At 46.4% G+C, this 19,135-nt stretch overlaps 1 protein-coding gene across 5 annotated transcripts in view; it reads left to right on the top strand.

Moving 5' to 3' along the window:
• The window catches only part of LOC117369443, a 91,159-nt gene that overhangs the window by 21,366 nt on the left and 50,658 nt on the right, over positions 1-19,135 (top strand). For all 5 annotated transcript variants that reach the window (XM_033964034.1, XM_033964033.1, XM_033964037.1 and 2 more), the window contains 3 exons: positions 255-405; positions 4,662-4,842; positions 15,980-16,105. In XM_033964034.1, the coding sequence (XP_033819925.1) occupies positions 255-405; positions 4,662-4,842; positions 15,980-16,105 (458 nt within the window). The remainder of the gene's footprint in view (positions 1-254; positions 406-4,661; positions 4,843-15,979; positions 16,106-19,135) is intronic.

Here is a 19,135-nt window from a genome sequence, read left to right as displayed (position 1 = left end):
CCACTGGACCACCAGGGATTCTAAAGTTATGCACAGGGGAGGCGGGAGGGAGGTAAGAATTCTTAGACTCGGCTGGGACAGGAGGTGGGAGGGTTCCAGATGGAGCAAAGCTTGGGGATTTTGTTAGTATGTATTTAAAAATAGAACATAAATACAGATATTGCATGCTCTCTCCCACCTGCTCTGATTAGGTGTCTCAACAATGATATGCCACTAATAGAAAGTATGTTTTTTGTTTATCTCTATTGTAACAGTGTCCATATTGGACATCTCCATCTATTTGTCATTGCAATGCACACAACAAGAGCAAGTACTGGAAGGCCGCAAGAGACACTGCCCTGGTGGGTGTACTTACCATGTTCAATTTCGATCTCACGGAAATAGATGTGGACTTGCGTCAGGGAGGTATGCTTTCTGCTTCAGGGTTGTTCAAATTACAAGAACTCAATATTTTTAATTCAGATAAACTTAAGGTGAAGTCTGTTAGATGTTCCATAGATTGAGCCCCTATTTCAGATAGAACATACACATTGGAATTGATATGTCCAATTCAGATAGTATTTTAGGAAATGATCTGCAGATGTAGAGCCATTTCTAAAATACATGGATTCACTAGAGGCAGGTCCTTTCAGACAAATCTGATCAATTTCTTTGACTGAGTGACCAGAGAATTGGACAGAGGAAGAGCGCTAGATGTGGTGTTATTTAGATTTTAGCAAAACTTTTGACATTGATACCCTCTGTATAAGACTATAGTAAGACCTTATTTAGAATATTGTGTACAATTCTGGAGATCACACCTTCAAAAAGATATAAACAGGATGGAGTCAATCCAGAGGAAGGCTACTAAAACAGTTGGTGGTCTTCATCATAAGACATATGGGGACAGACTTAAAGATCTCTATGTTTACTTTGGAGGAAAGGCAGGAGAGGGGACATATGATAAAAGACGTTTAAATACCTACGTGACATAAATATGCATGAGGCAAATCTCTTTCATTTGAAAGGAAGCTCCGGCATGAGAGGGCATAGGATGAAGTTAAGAGGCTTAGGAATAATCTAAGGAAATGCTTTTTTTACAGAAAGGGTGGTAGATGCATGAATTAGTCTCCCGGTAGAGGTGGTGGTCTCTGAGTTCAAGAAAGTGTGGGGCAGGCACGTGGGATCTCTTAGGGAGAGGAGGAGATAGTGGATGCTGCGGATGGGCTGACTGGATGGGCCACTTAGCCTTTATCTTCCGTCATGTTTCTATGTTTGTATATAAAGGAATATACCACTACTACTTATCATTTCTATAGTGCTAGTAGACATACTCAGCACTGTACATGAAAACACAGACGAGACAGTCCCTGCTCAAAGAGCTCACAGTCTAGTCAAGGAAGACAAACTGGACAAGAAGGTGCAGCAATGCACTGTGGTCAGGTGGAGGAATGAGAAGACAGATATCGGTGCTTAGCAGGTGGGTGGGAGTTTGGAATTGAAAACAGCTTCAAAGAAGACGCTGACTCTGTGCTGTGGGAGCAAGCAGTTTACAATTTAATTAAAATATTTGTTATCTGCCTAAAGGGCTGATAATTTTTTTTAAAAACCCGCCTAAATCGGTACTTGGACGATCTAAAAGACAGGTTGTCCAAGTGCCGATAATCAAAATGGGTTTTAGACATATCTAAAAACAGCTTAGGCCTTTTCAGTGCTGCTGTACGCCCAGAGCTGAAAGGGGTGCTTTAGGAGGAGTGGTGAGGGCGGGATTTGGGTGAGACGTGGACAGACCTAGACTTGGTCGTACTGCAAGTATAACCGAAAGTTTAATGACACTACCTAGACCAGGGGTAGGCAATTCTGGTCCTCGAGAGCCACAGGCAGGTCAGGTTTTCAGGATATCCACAATAAATTTGCATGAGATAGATTTGCATCTCAAGGAGGCAGTGAATGCAAATTCATGGTGGATATCCTGAAAACCTGACCTGCCTGTGGCTCTCGAGGACCGGAATTGCCTATCCATGGCCTAGACTGAACTTATATGTAGTGACTTAAGCGATCTAAAAACAGGTGTAAGTGCCCAGAAGGTATCCAAAGTGACCAGATAACCACAGCAGACACAAAATACAGACCCCCCCCCCACACACTCCCCCCAGTGATCACTGACCCCCCTCACACCACCATAAAAATCAGAAGAAAAACGTACATACCTGCCTTCAGAACATCAGCACCTGGCATAGGAAAGCCTAATAGAGCTGCACAGAGTGGCTTAAGTAGCCTGGAGGGTGAGCTAGTGAACCATAGATAGGAGGACCCAGGCCCATAAGCCACTTCATTCATGGTGAAACGTGTGAACATAAGAACGTAAGAATAGCCTTACTGGGTCAGACCAATGGTCCATCAAGCCCAGTAGCCCGTTCTCACTGTGGTCAATCCAGGTCTACCTGGCCAAAACCCAAGGAGTAGCAATATTCCGTGCTACAGATCCAGAGCACCCACCAAAACCCCCCCAAACCCTATTGTACTATCATATAGGTGCCACCTGCAAACATAAGGGCTATTGGGGTGGTAGACAGGTGGGTCTAGTACAGGGGTCTCAAAGTCCCTCCTTGAGGGCCGCAATCCAGTCAGGTTTTCAAGATTTCCCCAATGAATTTGCATGAGATCTATGTGCATGCACTGCTTTCGATGCATATTCATTGAGGAAATCCTGAAAATCTAACTGGATTACGGCCCTCAAGGAGGGACTTTGAGATCCCTGGTCTAGTAGGTTTGGGGGGCTCACCATGACCTATAAGGAAATTGTGGTGAGATGTTTCTGTGGCATGCTTTTTGTGAAGTTCACAGCAGTGCCCTCTAAGGTGCCCCACTACTTTGTTGCCATGTCTGGGTGGCCAGTCCATCACTTTGCTGGTTCCTCCCACGTCCAAAAAGTCTTGTTCTAGGCATTTTTGACTTGGATGATTTTTTGGACGAGAATGGGGTACAAAGATAGAATACCATTTTTCCCAATATGAATACTAATACTAATGAAGGGTGGGGGGGTTCTGAATTTGATTAAATATTTAGTTCATTAGATAAGAATTCTTATACGGTATATTTGATGGCATATAGATGGAGAGGGATGGGAGGGAAGGGATTAAATCTTATGTATTAAAGGTTAATTTGTTAAGAAATTCAAGTGATGTATACAATTTTAATATGTCAATTATTTATACACTTGATGTAAGATGTAAAATGAATAAAGAATTAAAAAAAAAAAAAAAAGATAAGACGATTTAGCTGTCCGGACGATGAAACGGCTGGACGTATAAGTTGACAATTCTCAAAAAAAAAAAATTGGGGAACGTATTTTTCGAGAATGGACTTTAAATGCTGCTGACTTTGAGCGACTAGTGATGTGGGCCCAAAACGGACTTAGACATATCTTTTAATTATGCCCCTCCACGCGTCTTAAAACATGCACAGTCACCAAAAAACATTTACAAAATTAAAAATTCATCATTTACATCAATAAATTTAGCAGAACTTCTTTATGATCTAATACACAAGTCTTTTTAAATACAAAATGTCCTTGTTTCAATGAAATGCTGAATAAAAAGCTTTTGACTTAGTAGCTTCTTAAAACCAAGCACATTCTTACAGAAGCACAAATTTCCAGGAATACCATTTGATAAAACCAGCCACTGAAAAAGATTTGCTGTATTCACATAATGCCCCACATACCAACAACATGCATTTCTCAGTTCTTAATGTATGCCCTGGCTTTTAAATCTGTAAAATTTTACTGAAATATCTGGGAAGTTTACCATAGATGCCTTGCTGAAACAATTTCAGAATCTTATAATGCAATTTCTTCAATATAGAGGTAATATGATCAAACATGATACTTTAAGCATTGTCAACTTTGAAAACATTATCAGAAGCCACTGGCAACTCACACATTGGCACTTAGACAGTTACCAGTCTGGCCAGCAAGACCACCAGAGCCACACTTGCCACTTTGTGTAGGCTACACTCCTTCATGATTGAATCCTGGCATTACAAACGGGGCAGTCAAATTTGTTACCAGACCTTAATGTGCAATAATGTATTCAGAGCCTATGCATTTGCCACTTATAGAAACAGATGTGTATTTGCTTCTAACTAGCTACAGGGATGATCAATTCTGAGGGGGAAAAAGTGCTACCCAAAATGAGTACTTTTACAAAACCTATAGATACCCAGGAGCAGCTGTAAATTCTGATGCTGATTTCTGAATTCATTTCCAAGCATTCTCCTCCTGTAATGGGAATACACATGTAGAGTAGAGAATGACATGGGGATGGGTACCTGCAGGTACCCATGGGACAGGGACAGAGCTTTGTCCCTGTGTCATTCTCTAATGTAGAGTTTGGAGCCACTCTATCCTCCATATGCATGTAGTGCAGATTTACATTGTGTAATTTCTGGCTTTTAAAATTGGGTTTTCTATGCTTATTTGAGGTATATGTTTGAATGCCAATATTTACAATTATAACTCAGGAGTAGAACTTCCAGCATCGGGGCCATTTGTACATAAATCCAATTGTCTTTTGCGTTGTGTGACTTTATTGTTTTACAGACTATGTGGTGTTCTGTATTACAGTTAAAATTCATAAGTTCATTAACATGAAAAAACCTTTGTGAATTTTTGTTTTTAGGAAATCACTTGCTAAAATTTATGCAGGAGCTCTTCGTGCAGTATAACAATTATTTGGTAGGAGAGGAGATTTCTCGAGAGGATTTATATCCCTGCATGTGCGACTGTCATCAAGGACAAAGACGGAAAAGCATGGGATGCAATAAATGCAACTACCATCATGCAGAAACAAGAATATACAGGTGGTGTGCTATATTGATGTGTGAATGGCTGCATCGGTGTAAGCAGAGGGAGCCTGAAGGGAATTACTGTATATATGCAAAAACGGGGGTCTCTGTTTCTATTTGAGTCTTCCCTCTCTCAGACCCGTCGCAGGCCTCTCTCCCTGGGCCTACCTTATGCTCTGTTGTTCCAGTGTTGAACCAGGGCAAGAGCAATCCTATGCTTCAGCCCCGTGCAATCTCACTTTATCATCTTTTCAGGAGCAGATTCATCCAAAGCAGTTATAATGCATTGAATAGTAATCAGGTACTCTTAAGTATTTTCCCTGTCTGTCCCAGCAGGCTCAAAATTTAACTCTGCTACCTGGGGCAGTGGAGGACTAAGTGACTTGCCCAGAATCACAAGGATTGAAATCACAACCTGGGGATGCTGAGGCAGCAACTCTAATCACTAAACTGTAACCTTGCAAGACTGCCATGAGTTTGGTTTATATTTGAGTCAATATTTTTTTCCCCTTTTTTGGGGAAAAAGGTTACCGCAGTTTACATTCGACTATACGAGGGGGTGCTGAAAAGTTCTCAGTCCAACCAATTTCCTAAATTCTGAGCCTTATTTTGCCACTGTAGCTGAAAAGAGTGTTATTTTATTTTGCAACGTGCCAATTTGCAGAATTGTAATGCTATGTTTAGACATTTAATTAATTTATTTATTTATTCAGCTCAGAACAGGTTACAAGAGTACATTCACAGTAATAGATAGGACAGACTTAAGTGTGAGTATAGGCTTGGAGGACATAGCATAGTTGATATTGAAGCTTTCACAGGACAGACAGACAGGTAATATAGCTTTTGCGTTGCAGGTGTGTACGTGGTTGATAGTATAGCATTTGGGTTCTAGTGGGTAGCACAGATAAGTTTTACTGGGAATGAACATTTGGATTTTAGTATGTAGCACAATTTGGCTGTGCTTGGAGTGTTTAGAAAGATTTGTAACTGTTTAAGTTATATTTGTAGTGGCTTTTGAGTTACAGTGGGAGTCCATTTGGTGTACTAAGAGAAGCCTTTGAGTTCCACTTAGTAGGGGTGGAGGCGTCATTCGTTAAGGAGCTGGGTTTGTAAATAAGAAGATTCTTTAGCACTCTCCAGACCAGTAGAGGTTAACTTTACGATTGGGTATATATCTAATCATGACCAGCAGGTGGAGACTGAAAACAAAACTTTGGGACAGTATATCCTAGCCCCTCCTCTCTATTTCCCTCAGTCTTCTTTCAGTCTCCAGCAGGTGTTGAGTGATCTGTACCCATCTCCCTTGGTAGGGCTGTTGGAATTTGTTTAGGGGTTTATTGTCCCTGTTTTTAGCCGGACGGAGCTTGGACGGACTCTGTTTGGGGGTTCGTCCGACCTCGGGGGTGTCAAACCCGGCGGGTCACGAGCGGGGTCCCTCCCCCCACTTCCTCCACCTCCCCATATTTTTTTAGAGGAGCCTCAGCAGTAAGCCTTGCCCCCTAAATCAAGCAAGGCATATTGCTTCGAGAGCCTGTGGAGTCTGTTCTGTAAAAAAAAAAAAAAAAAAAAAAAATCCTGAGGTAGTGCTGGTCTGGAGGGTTGTATCCCTTTAAGAAAACTGTATTTTACTGTATTTTTTCATCTAACCGGCACTTTTTTATAGCTAGGTCGCGTATGGAGCAATGAGCACTTCTAAAGGGAAAAAGTGCTCATTGTAATGTAATGTAATGTAATGTAATTTATTTCTTATATACCGCTACATCCGATAGGTTCTAAGCGGTTTACAGAAAATATACATTAAGATTAGAAATAAGAAAGGTACTTGAAAAATTCCCTTACTGTCCCGAAGGCTCACAATCTAACTAAAGTACCTGGAGGGTAATAGAGAAGTGAAAAGTAGAGTTAGAGGAAAAATAAAAATAAAATAAACATTTTAACAAGACAGCATTGATCTAAATACTTTGGAAGGTAGAAGAGAGGAGAGAAAGGAATAGAAGCAGAAGGGGGAGCCGTTGAACAGTAGAATTCTGGAGAAATTTAAATGATAGAAATAGAACAAAACAAAGACAAAAGGCAAAACAATAGATAAGATTAAAGATAATTCATAAGCTGGAAAGAAAAATAAAATAAAACTTTGTCTTCAATCCACGGTTTCAGCGTCAGTGATGAAGTGGAGCAAGTAAGTTTAGGAGGAGCGATTGACGTTTCCAGAAAGGGCTTCTTCAGGGAAGAGACTTGGCAGACAGTCCCAGGATTCCTATGTCTCCTCCCCTGCGATGTTCAGGCCGGTGCGGTGGAGGAGCTCCGTCGGCAGCGGCTGCAGGCGCCCAGAGCTCCCCGCCGATGGTGCCTTGCGAGTCGGCTGGGAGCAGTGGGGAAGCCCGGTCTTCCCCAACCGCCCACGGAGGGATTCCCCGAGCCGCCAACGGTCGGGTTGTTGGGGATTCCCTCTCAGCTGACGTTTTGACAGCTGATGCCGGCTTGCCTGTTTTAGCGGCTGGGACTGTTCAGGTTTCTCAGCCGCTACAGGCTATGGAGGGAGCATTTTTGGCGGGAAAGTCGCCATCTTCTCAGTCTGGCCCCTCCATTTTGTCTTCCACCTCAGGTGACCTTCCCCCTGTATTGGAAAAACAGGGGCAGGTTTCTGCTGGGTTCCCTGCTGTGGCAGGGAGTCCCTTGGGACCCTCGGGGGGTTTTTCTCCTGATTTCTTTTTTTCCTTGTGCAGAGCCTATTTTCAGGTGGCTGGGGGTCCTGGTTGCGCTCAGGGGGTTTCGGTGAGTGGGGTTTCCTCCGCGCTCCCTGCGGCTTTGCCTCTCTCGTCTGTTGTGGCATCCCCTCCTCCTCCTCCCTTGTCCAAGCGTCCGCGGGTGTCGTGGGACAAGGATTTATGGTCGGAGGAGCGTGTCAGTCTGGATGAGGACCTGGACCTTTCTGAGGATTTCCAGGACCCTCTCGAGGGGACGGCCGCTGGCGGCGGGTTGTCGGGTTTCCCGTCCTCCGGCGAAGAGGCGTCAGTGGTGCGCCTTTTTCAGAGAGATGAGCTGCCGGACCTGATTCAACAGGTTTCTTCGGTGTTGCGTTTTGAGGATGCGCCGCCGGAGACTCCGTGTGTGGGGGACCCTCTGCTACGGGGGATCCGTTCCGTTTCCCGCTCTTTTCCTATGCATCAGGATATTCGGGATATTATACTGGAACAGTGGAAAACGCCGTTTCGTTTGGCGCGCAGCATGGCTCGTTTGTATCCCATCCCAGAGGGGGATCGGGCTACTTTAGCATTGCCAGTCGTAGACGCGGTGGTCTCGGCGATTTCTAAGCGGCATACCGTGCCTGTTGAGGGCGGTTCTGCCTTGCGGGACTCTGAGGAGCGCAAGTTGGAGAACATCCTTAAGCAAAATTTTCAAGTCTCTGCCTTTGGGGTCCAGGCGGCTATTTGTGGGGGGCTGGTCGCTCGCGCCGTGTTTTGGTGGGCTGAGCGTGTCCTGGATCGGGAGTCTGATGACTGGTCTTTGGTGGATCAGGAGGTGGCGAAGATTGAGATGGCTGCCTCGTTCCTCTCAGATGCTCTTTATGACTTGGTGCGGATCTCGGCTAAGTCTATGGCCTTTGGCGTGGCCGCGCGGCGTATTTTGTGGCTGCACGCTTGGGCGGCGGATGCTGCGTCCAAAGCTAAGCTTACTAAATTTCCCTTCCGGGGGTCTTTTTTGTTTGGGGAGGAATTGGATAAGTTGATTCAGACTCTGACGGACTCAAAGGTGCCCCGTCTGCCTGAGGACCGTGCCCGCCCTGCGTCTTGGGGTGGCGCTGCCCGGGGGCGTTTGCGGGAGTTTCGCAAGTATCGCCCTGGGCGTGGGGCTGCTTCTTTCCCGGCTCCAGGGTTTTCCCGGGGTCGGTTCTTCCAGCGCTTGCAGCCCTTTCGGGGGGCCCGTCGGGGGGCAGGGAATCCCTCCGCTGGTTCCCCCGCTTCCCGTCCTGCACAATGACTCCTTGCCGGCGCCCCCTATGGTTCCGGTGGGGGCCCGACTGTGCAAATTTTTCCCCAAATGGGCCGAGATCACGTCCGATCAGTGGGTCCTGGAGGTGGTGCGGGACGGTTATGCCCTGGAGTTTGCCCGCTCTCTGCCGGACCTTTTCCTCGCCTCTCCATGTCAGACTCCTTGGAAGACGCAGGCTTTTCGCCAGACCCTTCAGCGCTTGCTAGATCTCAAGGCAGTTGTTCCAGTGCCCCCTCCGGAGTGGGGCACCGGCAGGTACTCCATTTACTTTGTGGTGCCCAAGAAGGAGGGGACCTTTTGGCCCATCCTGGATTTGAAAGGGGTCAACAGGGCTCTCAAGATTCCCTCTTTCCACATGGAAACTCTGCGGTCGGTCATTCTGGCGGTTCAGCTGGGGGAGTTTCTCACTTCTCTCGATCTGACGGAGGCCTACTTGCATGTTCCCATTCGGGCCTCTCATCAGCGTTTCCTTCGCTTTGCGATCTTGGGTCGGCACTATCAGTTCTGTGCGCTTCCCTTTGGTCTGGCCACGGCTCCCCGGACGTTCACCAAGGTGATGGTGGTCGTCGCGGCAGCCTTGCGGTCGGAGGGCATTCTGGTACACCCCTATCTGGATGACTGGTTGATTCGGGCAAAGTCGTTGCAGGAGAGCTCCCGGGTTACGGCTCGGGTGGTGGAGTTTCTCCGGTCGCTGGGCTGGGTGGTCAACCTTTCCAAGAGTCGGTTGGTCCCGGCTCAGCGTCTGGAGTACCTTGGGGTTCTGTTCGACACCTCCTTGGGGAAGGTCTTCCTTCCAGAGGCCCGGGTGAGCAAATTGCAATCTCAGATTCGCCTGCTTTTGGCGTCCCGGTGTCCTCGGGCGCGAGATTTCCTCCAAGTCTTGGGGTCGATGGCGGCGTCCCTGGACGTGGTGAGGTGGGCGCGGGCCCACATGCGTCCTCTTCAGTATGCTCTGCTCCGGAGGTGGTCTCCCCAGAGGCACGGTTTGGATGTTCCTGTTCCCCTGCGAGGCATGGCGCGCTGCAGTCTGCGTTGGTGGCTCCGGACCCCTCACCTGGTCCAGGGGGTGGGTCTGGTCTCCCGCAGTGGACGGTGCTCCTTACGGATGCGAGTCTCCTCGGTTGGGGGGCTCAGTGTTTGGGTCACTCAGCTCAGGGCACCTGGTCCACGGAGGAGGCCTCCTGGTCGATCAACGTGTTGGAGACCAGAGCGGTCCATCTGGCGCTGTTAGCTTTCCACTCCCTTTTGTTGGGCAAGTCGGTCAGAGTCCTGTCGGACAATGCCACGGCGGTTGCTTATGTCAATCGTCAGGGGGGCACCAAGAGCACTCAGGTGGCGCAGGAGGCGGCTCGGCTCATGGTTTGGGCGGAGTCCCATCTTCTGGACCTCTCGGCCTCTCTCATAGCCGGGGTAGAAAATGTTCAGGCGGACTTCCTCAGTCGTCACTTCCTGGATCCAGGAGAGTGGTGTCTTGGCGCCGTGGCATTTCAGTTGATAGTGCAGGCTTGGGGGCAGCTCCTGATGGACCTGATGGCCACGAGTGGCAACGCCAAAGTGCCCCGCTTCTTCAATCGTCGCAGGGACGGTCTGGCCGAGGGTCTGGATGCTCTGGTCCAACCGTGGCCAACGGAGGGGCTGTTGTATGTGTTCCCTCCTTGGCCATTAGTGGGCAGAGTACTTCTTCGCATTGTTCACCATCCGGGTCTGGTGGTTCTGGTGGCTCCGGATTGGCCTCGACGTCCGTGGTATGTGGATCTGGTGAGGCATCTGGTGGCGGATCCTCTTCCTCTACCTCTCTTGGACGATCTTCTGACGCAGGGTCCCATTCCCATGTTCGACCCGTCTCCCTTCTGTCTTACGGCTTGGCTCTTGAAAGGGGTAGCCTTAGTAAGAAGGGAATATTCAGATAAGGTGATCTCTACACTCTTGGGGTCCCAGAGGCTTTCTACCTCTCGGGCTTATGTGCGGGTTTGGCGTCTCTTTGAGGGGTGGTGCCGGGCGCGGGGAGTGGTCTCTTTTCGCGCTTCCCTGCCTAACATTCTAGAGTTCTTGCAGGATGGCCTGGATAGAGGCCTGGCTTGGTCTTCTCTCTGGGTTCAACTTGCGGCCCTGTCGGCTTTTCGAGGGTTGGTGACAGGTCAGCGTTTGTCGGCCATTCCTGATGTGATTCGCTTTTTGCGGGCGGCCAAGTTGCTCAGGCCTCCCCTACGGCCCTCTGTTCCCTCTTGGGATCTCAATCTGGTTCTCTCTGTTTTGGTGCGCCCGCCTTTCGAGCCGTTGGATGGCTGTTCTTTGAAGGACCTTACTCTGAAGGCGGTCTTTTTGGTGGCCATTACTTCCGCTAGGCGTGTTTCTGAGCTACAGGCGTTCTCTTGTAGGGCTCCCTTCTTGGAATTTTCGAGGGAGCGGGTTGTCTTGCGGCCTGTTCCTTCCTTTCTGCCGAAAGTAGTTTCTCCTTTTCATGTCAATCAATCGGTGGTCCTCCCGGTCTTGAGTAGTCGGGAGGGCTCTTCTGAGCAACGGTAGCTGCGCAAGTTGGATGTCAGTCGGGTCCTCCGCTCTTATGTGCAGCGGACCTGGGAATTCCGGAAATCCGATCATCTCTTTGTCCTTCTGGCGGGTCCTCGTCGGGGGGCTGGCGCTTCTAAGGCTACTATTGCGCGCTGGATCAAGGAGACGATTGCTTCCGCTTATCTTCTGAGACAGAAGCCTGTTCCGGAGTTTCTCAAGGCTCATTCCACTCGGGGTCAGGCAGCTTCTTGGGCTGAGTCGTCGCTCGTGCCTCCAGTGGATATTTGTAAGGCTGCAGTTTGGTCCTTCTTGCATTCCTTTGTTAGACATTATCGAGTAGATGTTCAGGCGCGTCGGGACGCGGTGTTCGCTCGTGCCTCCAGTGGATATTTGTAAGGCTGCAGTTTGGTCCTTCTTGCATTCCTTTGTTAGACATTATCGAGTAGATGTTCAGGCGCGTCGGGACGCGGTGTTCGGTGAGCGTGTTCTGGTATCGGCCCTTCGGGGGTCCCACCCGTGAGAGGGACTGCTTTGGTACATCCCATTTGTAAAGATTAACCTCTACTGGTCTGGAGAGTGCTAAAGAAGGAGAAATTAGGTTCTTACCTGCTAATTTACTTTCTTTTAGCTTCTCCAGACCAGTAGAGGTCCCCACCCTGTCTGTTGTTGTTGTTGTTGTTGTTGTTGTTGTTGGGGCTGTTTCGCGGGCAGTTTTTGTTTTTTGCTGCGGGTTCTAGTATTTTTCTAGGGCCGGGGAGAATTGAAGAACAGCGGCTGTGGCTCGGCTGGCTTAGCTAGCGAGCTGTGGGGACATTTTCCTTCGGGTATTTCTCCTCTGTATTTTCCAACAGCACTTGGGTATGTTAATTGTTATTCCTGTTTGGAGTATTGTTTTCTTTCTGTTTTCCAGTTCTTGGTTCTGCTTGGCTATTCGGCAGACTGAGGTAAATAGAGAAGGGAGTATTTTATATACTGTCCCACAGTTTTGTTTTCAGTCTCCACCTGCTGGTCATGATTGGATATATATCCATTTGTAAAGATTAACCTCTACTGGTCTGTAGAAGCTAAAAGAAAGTAAATTAGCAGGTAAGAACCTAATTTCTCCTTAGAAGTCATGTAGTTTGCTATCATCTTGTGGAAGATCTTGAAGGCTAGAACCAAGGCTTTAAAGGCGCAGCGTTTTTCTTAGGCAGCCAGTGCGTGGATGTTAGTGACATGGTCATGGAAGCCCAGGTTTTTCAGGAGTCAAATTGCAGTGTTTTGCACGCTTTGGAGACTCGAGAGGGTTTTAGCGGGTTTAGCCAACTAGTAGCACGTTGCAGGATAATAAAAACACGTACAGTAGTTGAGCGAAATCGGTTTCTGAGAAGTAAGCTCAGATGCAGTTTAGCTGGCGGAGGTGGTAAAAAGATGAAGACTCTAATTTGGATACATGATCTGAGAGCGACATTGTTTCAGATCATTGACTGAACCCGATGTTCACTTACAAAATGGGGGGATCAATGCTAGGGGTCAGTAATCTGGAAAGAGACTTGGGAGTGATGGTAGACACGACATTGAAGGCGTCGGCACAATGCGCCACAGCCTCGAGGAAAGCAAACCAAATGTTAGGTATCATTAAGAAGGGTATCTCGACCAGAACGAAGGAAGTCATCCTGCCACTGTACCGGGCTATGGTGCGCCCGCATCTGGAATACTGTGTACAGTACTGGTCACCGTACCTCAAAAAGGACATGGCAATGCTTGAGGGAGTCCAGAGAAGAGCAACTAAACTGATTAAGGGTATGGAAAACCTTACATACACTGACAGACTGAAGAAGCTGGGGCTGTTCTCCCTGGAAAAGCGGAGACTCAGAGGAGATATGATAGAGACCTTCAAGATCCTGAGGGGCATCGAAAAGGTTGACAAAGACAGATTTTTCAATTTGAAAGAAACCACAAGAACAAGGAGTCACTCGATGAAATTGAAGGGGGACAGGTTTAAAACAAACGCAAGGAAGTACTTTTTCACACAGAGGGTGGTGGACACATGGAACACCCTTCCGGAGGCCGTGATAAGAAATAGCACAGTACAGGGTTTCAAGGATGACCTGGATAGGTTCCTGGAAGACAAAGGGATTGAGGGGTACAGATAAGAGCAGTGGAAGGTTTAGAGATAACTGTAGAGGTAGGCAATAAAATTAGTCAGGGACCGCTGACCAGGCAATATGCCTGATGGGCCGCCGCGTGAGCGGACCGCTGGGCTGGATGGACCTCTGGTCTGCCCCGGCGGAGGCGACTACTTATGTACTTATGTACTTATGTCAATGAAAAGTGTGGAATTTTTAAGTGTGTAACTCTGAGCCGTCATGAAGTTCCTATTGCTACAGAAGAAAACTGCAAAGGAAATCCATGAATGTATGATGTGAACTTAAGTGACAAATACCCATCATACTCCCCAGTAAAGAAGTGTGGAGATTTTGTGACCGAAGATGCAGCAAGGTCTAAGAGACCTCAAATAGTGTCAATTCAAGAAATTGTTGACCATGTCCATGACCCGATTTTGGCAGATCGGCAGATTTTATTTATTTATTTCGGCTTCTATCCCGTTCTTCCAGAAGCTCAGAACGGGTTACAAGTAGACATTCACAATCGTTTGAAGACAGACTAGTCGTGACAACATATAGGTTACAGTAGACAATAACAGAGCTTATTCTAGAGACCAGACTAGTCATAGCAAAGAGTACTAGGAGAAGTATATTGGGGAGGCAGTTTTTAATGGCCCGATTGGCGGAAGAGGAAGTTCTTTACTGCTCTGCGGAAGGTCATTAGTGGGTCTAGTGACCTGATCTGTGTGGGTAGTTGGTTCCATAGCTGAGGTAGGAAATGGCGGTAGGATCTTTTGTACGCCGTACTCATTCGGAGGGATCTCCCTGCGGGAATGCTGAGTCTTTGTTCTGCTTTGGAGCGGAGGGGACGATTAGTGGTGTATAGGCGTAGCTTGGATGCTATGTAGGCTGGGTTTTTTTTGGTAGAATCTCTTGTGTGTCATGACCAGGGCTTTGACGATGCATCGCTTTTTGACTGGTAACCAGTGAGCTGCATAGAGCGCTGGAGTAATGGGGCAATGGTAGCTGAGGTTGTATAGGAGTCGAATTGCTGAGACACTACAGATATCCAGGGAATGTGTGGGGTGTATAATCCATGAGCAGTTGGGTATGCAGAAGTGTCCAAGTGTTTAATGCTGACGAGAAACGACATCAAGTGGACACTTCCAAGCTGATTTTGCAGCATTTTCAGTGAGCTGGTACCAACTTTTTGGAATGACTAGTTACTGCTTATGAAACATGGTTACACCACAATGATCCTGAGACAAAACAACAGTCTATGCAACAGCCAAGGCCAAGGAAATTTAAGACCCCAAAGTCAGCAGGAAAGTTCATGGCTACAGTGTTTTGAGATCAGGAAGGTGTTGCAATGACTATCTTCCAAGGGGACAATCAGTTAATGCAGAATACTAATTTAACTTGCTGTGCCGATTAATAATAATAACTTTATTTTTATATACCACAATACCACAAACAGTTCAGAGTGGTTTAGAGAGGAAGAGACTGTATACAGACAGTGATATTACAGAAAACTTTCGAAATTACGAAATTACATTAGCATGTTAAGGTTGATCAAATTTGTCTGGAAGTGTTTTAGAAATACATCAAGGGGTTAGAGAAATTTATCAAAGAGATGTTTTAATTGACTTCCTAAAAGTTTGGTAAGAAAGTGTGTTTGAAATAAAGTTGGTTAAACATTTATTCAGTTTGCCTACTTGGAATGATAACGTTCTATCAAGGAATCACTTGTAGATACAGCCTTTCAAGGATGGAACAGCGAACAAGTAGGCACTATGGCCCCGATTCTGCAAAGTGCATCCTACAGCTGTCTAATCAGCCAATCAGGAGGCACATTTTCTAAAAAAAATGCTTCCCAGGCAGGCCACCTATATTGAAGGCGCCTCCGGGAGCCTAGGGAGGCCCGCAAACCCGCCTAAGCTCGCCTAAGGCTAGGCGGTAGCCTTAGGCAAACCTAGGCTCCCTACGCATTTCCCTAGTAGAGTGGGAGACTGGTGGCCATAGCCACGGCCACTATACTAATCGCAGCAGGGAGATCCCTTGCCGCGATTAAGTATAGCGGCCATGTCTAAACAAACCCAATTCTGTAACCGGCGTCTGCAACAAGGACATCGGTTACAGAATCGGGCTTAGTTTGGGTGGGTGTAGATCTGATTCATACCAAGCCACTGGCATCAACTGCCCCCACAGATTAGATCCCTTGAAGGACTCCTCCATTTTAGAAAAGCAATAAAAATATACCTCTTCACCTAACACCCCCTCCCCCCCACGACTGATAGATTACAAAGAAATGTATATTGATACAAGATCCTCGGTATGTGTCGCATTAGAATAAAAACTTGTACTGTAACTATGGCAACTTGTAATCTATTATGTATGTGAACCTGTAACCTGTTCTGAGCTCTTTGGGGAGAATGGGATAGAAAAGTAATGAAAGAAATAACTAAATGCGGGAGAGGTGCTCATAGAAGCTGCTGTGTTACAGCAGCAGCCTATGAAAGGCTTTCTGTTGAGTTATTTGTCCTTCCGTCTGGCCCTTCCAGGTATTCTGCAGTGTATGATCTTGTAAGCAAGTTTGTAACTCAAGCGGAGCAAGAAAATCCAGAAACAGCAGCTGTCATGCTTCTCGGAGTGGCCAAAGAACTGATGCTTCAGAAGGAGCCTCCACAGTAAGTATTCATCCTCCAGGGAAGGATGCAAAACCTGCTTCTAGGACATGGAGTCAGTAAAGAGCATGAATTTTTTACTCTTTTTGTCCTAAGCTTAAATTGACTTGACTTTGTCTCCCTAAAATAACCAGCTCTGTCCCTTCCTTCCTTACAAATGGGATGATATAGAAAGGTGTCTTCAAGTTAGATTGTAGCATCCACTTCCGGTGTCATGGGGATTTTAATACAAGTTTATTAAAAGCCAAATATAAAAGAGCTGATATCAGTGTACTATATATGCTAATACAATGGAAGTAATTTCATATACAGTAGTTAGTGCCATCAACTCATGTTCGAGTTCTAGCAGGGAAGCAAAAAACTTCAAATCATTCTTCAGATATGTTAAGGGGAAGAAACCAGCGAGGGAGGAAGTAGGACCGTTGGATGATGGAGACAAAAAGGGAGTGATAAAGGAGCAAAAAGAGGTAGCCGACAGGTTAAACAAGTTCTTCTCGTCAGTCTTCACAAGCGAGGACACATCCAGTGTACCGGAACCCGACGTGATCTTCCATGGTGACCAAGAAGAAAAACTGTCAGCAATAGAGGTGGGCCATGAGGATGTCCTCCAACAGATAGATAGATTGAAAAGCGACAAATCACCAGGCCCGGACGGAATCCACCCTAGGGTACTAAAAGAACTAAGAAACGAGATAGCGGGAATACTCCAAAGAGTTTGCAACCTATCCTTGAAAACTGGAGAGATTCCGGAGGACTGGAAGATAGCAAATGTTACACCTATCTTTAAAAAGGGGTCAAGAGGAGACCCGGGAAACTATAGGCCGGTAAGTTTGACATCGGTTCCAGGCAAGATGGTAGAAGCACTGATAAAGGACAGCATCTGTGAGCACATCGAAAAAAATGGGCTGATGAAAGCGAGCCAACATGGCTTCTGCAAGGGAAGATCGTGCCAAACAAACTTACTGCACTTCTTTGAGGGGGTAAACAGCCAGTTGGACAAAGGGGAACCATTAGACATCATTTACCTTGACTTCCAAAAGGCCTTTGACAAGGTACCCCATGAGCGGCTGCTTAGGAAGCTGTGGAACCACGGGGTGGAAGGGGACGTATACAGATGGATCAAACACTGGTTGGCAGGCAGGAGACAGAGGGTTGGAGTGAAGGGTCACTACTCGGGCTGGAGGAAAGTCACGAGCGGAGTTCCGCAGGGGTCTGTACTTGGACCGCTGCTGTTCAATATATTTATAAATGACCTGGAAACGGGGACGAAATGTGAAGTTATAAAATTTGCGGACGACACTAAACTCTGTAGAAGGGTTAGAACTACGGAAGAGTGTGAGGATCTACAAAGGGACCTAAACAAACTGGAGGAGTGGGCGAATAAATGGCAGATGAAATTCAATGTAGGGAAATGCAAGGTCATGCATATAGGGAGAAAAAACCCGATGTTCAGCTACCAAATGGGGGGATTAGTATTAGAGGGAAGTAACCTTGAAAGAGATTTGGGTGTACTGGTGGATACAACAATGAAGTCAACGGCGCAATGCGCAGCAGCCGCGAAGAAGGCAAACAGAATGTTGGGTATTATTAAAAATGGTATTATGACCAGAACAAAAGAAGTCATCCTGCCGTTGTATCGGGCAATGGTGCGCCCGCACCTGGAGTACTGTGTTCAGTATTGGTCACCGTACCTCAAGAAGGATATGGCAATACTTGAGAGGGTCCAGAGGAGAGCGACACGAATGATTAAGGGCATGGAAAACCTTTCATACACTGAAAGACTGGAGAGGCTAGAGCTCTTCTCCTTGGAAAAGCGGAGACTCAGAGGAGACATGATAGAAACCTACAAGATCATGAAGGGCATAGAGAAAGTAGAGAGAGATAGATTCTTCAAAATTTCAAGACAAAAAAGAACAAGAGGGCATTCGGAAAAATTGGTAGGGGATAGATTCAAAACAAATGCTAGGAAGTTTTTCTTTACTCAACGGGTGGTGGATACCTGGAATGCGCTTCCAGAGGACATAATAGGGCAGAGTACGGTAATGGGGTTTAAGAAAGGATTGGACAATTTTCTGTTGAAAAAGGGGATAGAGGGGTATAGATAGAGGATTGCTGCACAGGTCCTGGACCTGTTGGGCCGCCGCGTGAGCGGACTGCTGGGCGCGATGGACCTCGGGTCTGACCCAGCAGAGGCATTGCTTATGTTCTTATGTTCTTATCTAAAAAGAAATTGATTTTGTGTTAGTCCAGTAAGGTTTTCCAGCATCATCGCCATCTGATTGCAGGTCACCCTCTTCGCATGGTTTAGATCTTCTCAAAAATGATGCCCTTCTCCAATCATCTTTCAGTCGTAACTTCATCATTTGGGCTTTGAGTGACATAGCCAGTTTGATCTCTTCCAGAATCGATTTGTTATTTCTTCTGGCGGTCCATGGCATGCATAAAATCCTTCTTCAGCACCAAAGCTCAATTAAGTCAATCTTCTTTCTGTCTTGTTTCCGTAGTGTCCAACTTTTACATCCACTGAGAAAATGAGTGCGTGTTCAAGTCTGATCTTTATTTGGAGTGTTATTTCTTTGCCTTTGAATGCTTTGTTAAGAGCCTTCATTGAAGAGGGACCAAATGCTATTCTGCGGAGTATTTCTTCATATGCAGTAAAGCATGTTAAATGTTAGTTCAGGGTTTGTTTGTTTTGGTTTTGCTTCCCCTTTACCATTGACTTTTTTAAACATTATTTTGGAGTTTTGCCTCAACCCCACCACCCCCCTCCCCGCCATCATCAAGTTTAAGTTTCAAGTTTATTTAAAATTTCTTATACCGCCTAATCAAACTTCTAAGCGGTGTACAGTAATATTAAAAACATACATCTTTACTAAACATCTTTAAGGGTAATTAATATCCAAGGACATTTAAACCATAGACAAACAGGAACAAAAGGTAAAAAGGTAAGAACTACAATATTCTTGAGAGAAAGAGAGTACAAATAGGGGAAGTACAATAGAAAGGGTAGCTGCTAAGGAGAACAGCATCTTT

This window comes from Geotrypetes seraphini, chromosome 11, assembly GCF_902459505.1.
Source record: "Geotrypetes seraphini chromosome 11, aGeoSer1.1, whole genome shotgun sequence".
Lineage (NCBI taxonomy): Eukaryota > Metazoa > Chordata > Amphibia > Gymnophiona > Dermophiidae > Geotrypetes > Geotrypetes seraphini.
Note: the sequence above shows the minus strand (reverse complement) of the source record. Positions and strands in the feature narration are given on the sequence as shown.